Source organism: Eptatretus burgeri, chromosome 1 (assembly GCF_056783735.1).
Source record: "Eptatretus burgeri isolate ZD-2024b chromosome 1, Ebu_testis_v1, whole genome shotgun sequence".
In the NCBI taxonomy this organism is placed as follows: domain Eukaryota; kingdom Metazoa; phylum Chordata; class Myxini; order Myxiniformes; family Myxinidae; genus Eptatretus; species Eptatretus burgeri.
Window position 1 is genome coordinate 134,879,438 of NC_140961.1, and position 10,420 is coordinate 134,889,857.

Below are 10,420 nucleotides of genomic sequence, written 5' to 3' on the forward strand. Positions count from 1 at the left end.
ATAATGGGTACCTTACATTTGGCTTGCACACAATATGGATTGCCCCTTCCCCACCCCCTCCCCCACCCCCTCCCCCACCAATTTTATTTCCTGTAGAAACTATTGAATTTGTTTCTACAACATCAGGTGCTATGCAACCAGTTAACGTGATCCAATTCTGCCCCCTTTTGGATTGATTAGTGGGAGCTAGCACGTGCATTATGATGAGAGCAACAGGAGCTACTGTCGGAATGGCAGGATAGCTGAGAGGTATTCATACTCGCCTCTGAGCTGTCTACCCTGGGTTCGAATCTCAGCACAGCAATAAACTGTTATCCTGGTGTTTCACAGATAGGGCTATTCATCAATGTGTGTGCCGTCGCTCAGATGAACGTTTAACTGGGCATCTTATTTGTCAGCATTAGTTGGTGGACGTTAGAGATCCCATGATGTCTCACATGACGAGTAGGCAGGTTATCACCCGCACTCTGAACAAAATACAAATACCCGCTCTGACCTTCAAAAGGGGCATTGCATCAGCAGCAAAGCTATACCCCCTGCAAATGATGCTCCCCACATCCATGTGCTGTATCTATACTAACAAAAGGCAGTGTGTGTGTGTGTGCGTGTGTGCGTGTGTGCGTGTGTGCGTGTGTGCGTGTGCGCGCGCGCGCGTGCGTGCAGACTTATGGGGTATCAGAATGTGGAATGGAGTCCTCCCAGGGCAGGCTCAAAGTATCCACCTTCATTTCGGTAAGGGGTCATGATTCATGGACCAAGTTGTGAAGTTTTCTGTTCTCAAAGTTTTGTGTCAAGCGCTGTCTTCAGGATCATCACTGAGCCCAGGACGGCTTCCAACTGTAGTTTGTTTGTAGTGATATTCCCAGGGATGGTTTTTAATATCTGTGAGGTTCTTCGTCATCATTCCCGTGAGATTCCTCATCATCACTGGTACAACTTTGACATTTTTCAGCTTCCAGGATATTTTCACTTCATGCTTGAGGTCTTGGTATTTGGTCATTTTCTTTATTTCTGCATCGTTAGTCCAAAATCACCGGTATTAACACATCAATTAGCAATGCCGCCTTTTCTGTTATTTTTTTTGCACTTTTGTATGATATCTGGTCGCAATGCTTTGTTTTTGATGTTCACGCTCAATGGGATCATTAGGTCGTATATGAGTGGTACTTCAATGTGGTCAGTGATTGCTTTTGGTTCATTTTCCAACAATTTTTTTGGAACTGGAATCTCAAAGTTTTTGCAGAGGTGCAAGCAGATTATTTCACAAACTCTGTTGTGTCATTGTGTGTACAGCTGTTCTGACGTTTTTTTTGTTTGTTTACGTGATCGGTCATTAAGTGTCACCTATCATTCTCTTTGTGAACTCAACCTCCACCACGCATGTCTTTTTTTTTGTTCTCCTCTCCCCCACCCTTTCCTCTCATTCTGTTCCCTCCTCACTCTGCCCTCTAAATACAATGCAGCACTCTCCTCCCACACCTCTCTCTCTCTCTCTCTCTCTCTCTCTCTCTCTCTCTCTCTCTCTCTCTCTCTCTCTCTCTCTCTCTCTCTCTCTCTCTCTCTCTCTCTCTCTCTCTCTCTCTCTTACCCCTTCCTCCTGCAGTCAATAACAATGTTGGTTGAGGTGTCGCTCTCCCCCACCTTCCTCCTAACTCTCCTCTCTGATGGGTTGTATTGTTGCGGAAATGGCCCTTAGTGTGTTATTAAATATAAGATTAGCCCAGATCCCCCCTTAAATGCATGTTTAGCCAGGTTGTTCGGTAATTTGATGTTACATGTGTGTGGGGAGGTGTAGCAGGCTGTCCAGTGTTCGTACAGTGGTGGTGTACCGGAAGGCACCTTGCTGCTTTTTCCTTCCCCTCTCTGAACTAGCCCCACCCAGCGCTCTGAGAGTGTCGGTCGGCGAGAGGTGTCGGCAGCCGATTGGTGGAGGGCAGCTGCAATCTCGAGCGATGGACCAATCACGGGTCCCCGGGGGAGTGTCCAGAAAAAGCGAGCCCCAAGAAGCAAGAGAGTAACTGGCTGAGTGTCGAGTCGCGATCTGCTGTATAAGGGACGGCTGTGTCTGTCTGCGATCTGCTTCATGAAGAAGGCAAGAAAGGAACTCCATGAGGTCAGTCTTCCTTCTGCGGGAAGAGAGGCTGCTAGAGTCGAGTCTGCGATCTGCTTGATGAGGAGTGACTTGATGGCTGTTCCTTCTCGGCGATGGACCCAACGTGCAGGTCTTCCCAAGGTACATCCTGAATCCAACCACGGAGCCTCTGACTGTCTTTGCTCCCGGCACGGCTCGACACGTTTGTCCATCCAGTCGATCTGCCTGCGGAGCCCAACACCCCAATTTGGCCTAATCTGGTGAGCAGGCCAGGCCTGGATTTGTATGCTGGACCTTGTGAAAAGCTTGCTGGAGCACACCGTGGATCTTTTGCTCTTGTGTCGTCGACCTTACGGGGGCTGAACGCGACGAGGCTGGTGCGTGAGCGGGGCGACAAAGGAGGCGTTGCCGCCATCTTGCCACGCAGCGTGCTTGAACTGGGGCACTCGAATCCGTTGACATCAGCTTGTCACGTACTTGCTGGCATATATAGCAAGTACGTGCTGGCATCTATAACAGTACTTGCTGGCATATATACACATATATGCAGGGTATTCCAGAAAGAGAAAGACCTGGACAAATTTGGTTGTTAATATCTTTAGCACCACAAATGATACAACGCTATCCTTTGTTTTATATTATCCAGAAACTCATAATGATTTCCTTATTTTAAGGTCTGGTAGCTTAATGTGAAAGAAAATAGTGACTCCACAGGAGTAAGCTCAGTGCATCGAGAAGAGATCCGACACACAAGTTCAGCGTAATTTCCGTACAAGGTATGGAACGGATCCGCCATCGTGGACTCGTATCAGAGACAGGAGGTTTAAGGAGATTGGAAGTTGTCAGAAACGGAAAAGTACTGGTCGACCAAGCGCAAGTGCAGCAGATGATGAACAAGTACGTGAATCATTTTAACAAAGTCCCAGAATATCATTTCAAGATGCATTCAGAGAACTGGGACTACCATCCATCACTGCATACAGGATTTTGCAAAAAAAAAAACTGAAGCTTTATGCCCATAAGGTGCAGATTCTGCAGGCACTCAAACCAAATGATGGACCCAAACGCAATGCATTTGCCTTGGAAATGCTCAGTTGCATAAAGGATGATGAAGATTACCTGAAAAAGGTCATGTTCACGGATGACGCTTGCTTTCACATATCGGGGCAGATCAACCGGCACAATGTAAAGATCTGGGTCTCTGAAAACCCCCATTTGGTCGTTGAACACATACACGACAGTCCAAAGGTCATTGTGTGGTGTGGCCTTCTCCATGACCACTTGGTGGGTCCGTTTTTCTTTGTTGAGGAAAGTGTCCTCAACAATTTACATGAACATCTTGGATGGATTTGCCTTCCAACAGATTGAAGACCTGCAACCTGATATCATTTTTCAACAGGATGATGCTCCCCTCATTGGGCCTTAATCATTCAAGCCATCGTGATGAAAAATTTCCAGGTTGCTGGATTGGCAGAGATGGACCAACAACCTGGCTCCCACGATCACCAGACATAACCCCCCTTGATTTTTTTTTCTTTGGGGGTTTGTCGAAGGTGTTCTCTACAATATCAAACCTGCAGGATCTTCGTTCTGGGATCACTGCTGTATGGGCACTGGTGGATACAATCATGCTGAGCCGAACATGGCAAGAACTTGTGTACCGCCTGGATGTCCTGCACATGACAAACGGAGCTCACATTGAAGTGTATTGATGGTGTACACAAAACTTTATGAGTTTCTGTATCATATAAACCAAAGGGTATCGTTGCATCATTTGTAGTTCCAAATATATCAACAACCAAAGTTGTCTGGGTTTTTTTGGAACAGCCTGTACAGTACGAACACACACACACACACACACACACACACACACACACACACACACACACACACACACACACACACACACACACACACACACACACACACACACACACACACACAACAAAAAAGGTTTCCATTAAATATGGCACTGTTTACATTTCCATTCTTCCATCTGGATTAATCCATAAACCAACAAGAAAAAGCAATCAGAGATGTAGTTTTGTGTGGTGTTTATGTACTGGTGTGCTCTGCAATTAATCAGACAAAATAGAACTGCCACTTTATAACTGCGAGCAGTGAAGTCCCCGGTACAAAGACGTTCTGCTTTGATCGGACACCTGACCCATGACGTTTATTATGATTCAACTGAATTTAGAATGGGATTAAAATAAATTCAATTCAAATCAAATGGAAGACCAAATTGGTACAGTCCTGCATTGGAGTAATCAGAAGGAACCATCCATCCATTCATTGGGACCATACTCTGTGCAGTGTCGGTGCTGCCTTAGCAGTCTCCTTGGCTATTGGGTACAATCCTGGACGGGTCACCACTCCAACACAGGATACCAGCAAGCTGACACTCATTTTGCCAACGTTAGAAGGATGACAGGCAGAGTCAACCCCACCTGCTATTAATCCAGCAGCCAAGGGGGATTAGAACTCTGGATCCTAGGGTCCCAAGCCCACCACCCTAACCATTAAGCCAACACCAGTCATAGAAGGAACCCAAACAAGCAAAAAGCAAATATGAAGTCATCAGGAGGAACCTGGATAAGATTCGCATTTCAGCTGCGACTCCTCTACCCTCAAACCCATCACATCCAGGCACAGCCAAGTGAGCCTTATTCAAAGAAATTAAATCAATGAAAAAAAAAAAGAGCCCAGATCAAAAAATAAATAATTCTAGCTGCGAGATCATGTGTCTGATCAGGTTGAAATTTAAAACCTATATTCCCCTTCCTTACTGGATCATAATTTTGAAGTTTAATGTCGATTGATTAAGTGGTTGAAGAGAAAAAATTTAAAAACGATTTTTCACTTAATCCAATATGGCTGTCAGACCCTGTGACATCAATTATTTGTGAATGTCCTGGTATCCCCAAGGCTTGTGGAAAATATGTGTGAAGTTTCCCGTTGAGCTGTCCAGCCGTTCTGGAGAAGATTTTTGTTGGTTTTCGGGTAAATCTAATATGGCTGCCAAACCATATGACCTATGACATCATATCTGTGAACCTTTTGTTCCTCGTGGATAGGCTGTCATATGTGTAAAGTTTCCCCTCGATCTGTTCAGCCACTTTAGAGAAGAAGATTTTTGAAAGTTAAAAAAAAATGTATATGCAATATGGCTGCTGAATCATGTGACCAATGACATCATAATTTTTTTTTTCTGTGGACCTTTTTATCCCTCGATGACCCTCAAAAATTTTCATACTGATCAGATGTAGCATTCTACATATGCAATTATGACGTCATAATGAAGGCACCTATGACATTAAAAAAACACTTATTGCCCATGAATCCTGGTGATGTGCGAAGTATAAATTTTTTCTTTGGTGCAGTTTCAGAGATAAACTAGACGGAGAGCACTCGGTAGAGTGCAAAACCTCTGCCGCCAATACTGCTGGGTCACTTAAGTGAACCTGATATCCTATTCATTGTATGTCAAAACGGATCAGACTCTACTGAACCACGATTGAATAAACTAAACTAGATCGACGCGAATGTAGAAATGCCAAAAAAAAAAATCGAATTTTTTTGAAAAAAAGTTGCAATTTTTTTTTTCTCTCACAAATTTTTTGGGGGGGGGGTTGGAAATCACTTAAAACGTAGAAATGCAAAAAAGAAATTCAAATATTTTTCAAATAAAATCGAAATTTTTTTTGAAAAAAAAATTTTTTTTTTGGACCAAGTCCAAAATCTAATTGCATGATCCTTGGACCATACCTAATCCCCCACCAAGTTTCGTCGAAATCCGTCCAGGAGTTTTTTCGTAATTCTGTTCACAAACAAACAGACAGGGGTGAAAACAGTAACCTCCGTCCATCTTCGATGGCGGAGGTTAAAAAGTGCAACTTTTTCTGTTTTTTCCAATATGACTGCCACACCATGTGACCTATGACGTCGTAATTATCAATACAACATTCTGCATGTGTAGTCACACCTATGGTGAAAATTTCGTCTCAATCCGACAAGCAGTTGCGGAGAAAAACACTAAAGTTCTGTGCGGAGAAACAAACAGATCTAAACGCAATACCCTCTCCTCTGGCTAAGGTAATAAAATGTGTAAAGCAGGTCTACTTTTAATAACAAGGAAACATTTTTCATGACCATGATAGAATTTTGGAAAGAGCTATTTCATGAATGTGCTTCATAACCAGCAATTGTAGCAGACAACTTCATGAACCAAAAGGCATGGTGTAGTATCAAACAAAAGTAGTTTGTTTGGGAAAACTTAAAGCAAGTGTAATGAGAAAATTTCCAATTACAAGATTGTTGACAAAGTAAAGTCTTACCTATGCCTCCACTGGTACTTGTGTCAAACTCCATGTACTTCTCTGCACATCAGAATAAAAACAAATAAAGTGCAATTCCCACAAGTAATGATTCGCAATGATTTAACAATTTAAGCTTGTGCTTCAGACAGCCTATGGAAACAAATAAATTCAATATGAACAGGAGAGCATCTTAAAATGAAAAGCCTGTCCACTTTGTATTCTGACTTCTTCTTCTTCCGTATGCTAAACAGTACGTTTGACCTTTTGACCAAATTATCAATTTGTCTTCTCCATATTCTCATAACAAAGCTTTGTCGAAAATTTTATAACAAAAGCTCAAACGGTAATTAAAATTTCAGGTCAATTGCATGTAAATTGACGATTTTATGTCACGATGACCTTTGACCTTTTTACCTTTTGACCAAATTATTAATTTGTCTTCTCCATATTCTCATTATAAAGCTTTGTTGAAAATTTGATACCAAAAGCTCAAATGGTTAAAAAGTTATGGCTTACAAAAAGCTCAAACGGTAATTAAAATTTCAGGTCAATTGGATATAAATTGATGATTTTATGTGACGCTGACCTTTGACCTTTTAACAAAATTATTAATTTGTCTTCTCCATATTCTCATACATAATGAAGCTTTGTTGAAAATTTGATGACTAAAGCTCAGATGGTAAAACAAAAAAGTTACAGCCTACAAAAGCTCAAATGATAATTAAAATTTCAGGTCAATTGGATGAAAATTGACGATTTTGTGTGATGCTGACCTTTTACCTTTTGACAAAATTATTAATTTGTCTTCTTCATATTCTCATAATGAAGCTTTGTTGAAAATTTGATGACTAAAGCTCAGATGGTAAAACAAAAAAGTTACAGCCTGCAAAAGCACAAATGATAATTAAAATTTCAGGTCAATTGGATGAAAATTGACGATTTTGTGTGACGCTGACCTTTTACCTTTTGACAAAATTATTAATTTGTCTTCTTCATATTCTCATAATGAAGCTTTGTTGAAAATTTGATGACTAAAGCTCAGATGGTAAAACAAAAAAGTTACAGCCTGCAAAAGCTCAAATGATAATTAAAATTTCCGGTCAATTGGATGAAAATTGACGATTTTGTGTGATGCTGACCTTTGACCTTTTGACAAAATTATTAATTTATCTTCTTCATATTCTCATTATAAAGCTTTGTTGAAAATTTAATGACAAAAGCTCAAACGGTAAAAAAAAAAATGTCACGGCCTAGGTCACACACACAGACAAACAGACACAGACACGGAAGTGATTGCAAAACTCCATCTTCCTCTGCGTGGGGACAGGCTAAGTATAACGAGCGATCAAAGATTGCAAACCCTTTCCCAGACTTGTTTTATGTGGTTTATAGTATGCATTTTTAGCCCTTCTTTTGACGTACTCGCATTCTAATTTGCCCTTCCCTTGCGTATAGGGAGATGGGGTTTTGCTATCACGTGTGTGTCTGTCTGTCTGTCTGTCTGTCTGTCTGTCTGTCTGTCTGTCTGTCTGTCTGTCTGTCTGTGTGCCTGCCTGGGGTGTAAATGTTTTACCATTTGAGTTTTTGACATTAAATTTTCAACAAAGCTTTATTATGAGAATATGGAGAAGACAAAGTATTAATTTAGTAAATAGGTCAAAGGTCAGTGTGACATAAAATCGTGAACTTACATCCAATTGACCTAAAATTTTAATTATAATTTGAGCTTTTGTAAGCCATAACTTTCTTTTTAAACATTTGAGCTTTTGTCATCAAAATTTCAACAAAGCTTTATTATGGCAATATGTAGATGACAAATTCATAATTTAGTTAAAAGGTCAAAGGTCAGCATTACCTAAAATGATCAATTTTCATTCAATCCACCTGAAAATCATTCACCATTTGAGCTTTGTCATCAAATTTTCAAAATAGCTTTATTATGAGAATATGGAGAAAACAAATTAGTAATGTGATCAAAAGGTCAAAGGTCAGCATCACATAAAATTGTCACATTACATCCAATTGACCGAAAATTTTAATTATCATTTGAGCTTTTGTTGTCAAATTTTCAACAAAGCTTTGTTGTGAGCTGTTAGTTTTGTAATTTAACTTTGGTCATTTACAAATTAATAATTTGGTCAAAAGGCTAAAGGGACCATTTAGCATCCGGATAAGTCCGAATAAAAACAGATGGGCTTTACATTATCAGATTTTCTAGTTGTACATGCATTCTAATTGTACCATACATACTTTATAGAGGTACTCAGTTGAAAAGAGAGGATGTGTACTGCAAGCTATCACTAGGTGGCGTTTGTTGCTTACATTCGCACAATAAGTGCGGACGAAGAAACAGACAAGAAGGCTTCAGGCGGTAACCTGACGGGTATGACAAAAATCTTGCAAATGACGTCACTGTCACTTTGACCTTTGACATATATAGTCAAAAAACATTGACAGCCTCACTTTTGTTCTTCGGAGCCCTCTAGTGAAGTTTGACAAAGATAGCTGAATAAGTTCATGAGTTTTCGCACTCATAGACAAACAAACAATGGAGACAGACCGACATATGATGAAAAATTTCAAATTTTTGTCATAACAAACGGACCCAAATGCAATACCCTCTCCCCCGGAGGGGTTAATTAAATCATGAAACCAAATGGAAGAAACCTACTCTTGTAAGCTTCCAGCTTGCGATCAAGTTGTTCAACGTCCTTGTATTTGCCGCTGTTCATTATCTCCTGCAAATATAATCGGTGGTATATATGTATTAGAGCTACCTAGCGAATTAAATAACAGCAACCATTATCAATATCATTTTAACCCCCTTAAACCTCTCCTGCCTTTGAACAAACAATACCTCATTAATAGAACAAAGGCTCGCATCCTGCTTTTCTCTCAATTCTCCGAATTGTTTGCCACCTGCAAAAGAAGGATACAAGGGGCGTCAGGAAAAAAATCTTCCACTTGCAGACGAGCCAATCATTTTTCACACAATCGCTGTATTTGTGTAAGTAGTGAAATACGAACCATATTCTTACTCTACTATCTGAACAACTTACCCTGGTAATCTGCCATGGTTTCAGAAGTGAGAACCAATGTTCAACTAACAGAGTGCGTGTTTGGTTCGAACACTAATGCCATTCAAAAGAGGAACTTGCATGCCAGTGACGCAGGCACAACCATATTAAGCAAACATGGGGAAAAGGGGATTGTGAAAGATAACCAAACATACGCTTCATGACATCACATCCTCATATACATGTGGCTTTAAATACTCATGTCCCGAACGAGTTTGAATCTAGCTCTGATGGTAGGTGGGTAATACTGTCCATTCACGTCCAAACCAACCAAACCAATAGATGGCTCACATATTCCAATCGCTGCACATGCGAGCTTTAATTACCTCTGCCACCAAAGGTGGATGGAGACTGTTTTTACCCCTGTTTGTGAGCAGGATATCTCAAAAAGTTATGGATGGGTTCGGACGAAACTTGGTGAATAAATTGGGAAGGTGACAAGAACAAGCTGATTCGATTTTGGTTCAGGTCCAGATGTAGATCCAGCCTATCAGTGGGATACAAAACTTAAACTGTTCAGCCTGGCTCTACTGAATGCCATTCTGGTTTCATCAGAAATGAAGGGATATTTCCAAAACATTTAATAATAACTCTTAATATGCTTTCTCCCGATGGCATGGCCTGTTTCTCTGTGCCGGGATAAGGCAGCTGCAGGGAAGCTCTGCATCTGAACAACTAATAACATAACTGCCTTGCATGACAGACGTTATTATATTGTCGATGTGGGCAGAATCAAAACTAACACATTTCCTACATGGATGTACATTTGACACATTCTAAAGTAATGTCACCGTGTTTGGGGTTGTCATCATTCGGGTCTCAGGGGAAAGAATGCCAATGTATCACGGCTCAGTGCAAGTCCTGGTGTGCAATGTCCTTTAGGGCTTATTGGATCGGCCATCCATCTTAATATTCCACAGGGTATTGTACAT

At 40.8% G+C, this 10,420-nt stretch overlaps 1 protein-coding gene across 1 annotated transcript in view; it reads right to left on the reverse strand.

The window, feature by feature from the left end:
• LOC147035490 (allograft inflammatory factor 1-like) overlaps positions 1 to 9,614 on the reverse strand; it is an 11,658-nt gene extending 2,044 nt beyond the window's left edge. The window contains exons 1-4 of the mRNA XM_085865772.1: positions 9,471 to 9,614; positions 9,269 to 9,330; positions 9,083 to 9,149; positions 6,430 to 6,471 (exon numbers count right to left, since the gene is read on the reverse strand). Coding sequence (XP_085721898.1) covers positions 6,430 to 6,471; positions 9,083 to 9,149; positions 9,269 to 9,330; positions 9,471 to 9,486 — 187 coding nt within the window. The 5' untranslated portion in view covers positions 9,487 to 9,614. The remainder of the gene's footprint in view (positions 1 to 6,429; positions 6,472 to 9,082; positions 9,150 to 9,268; positions 9,331 to 9,470) is intronic.
• Between the last annotated feature and the right edge of the window lie 806 nt (positions 9,615 to 10,420).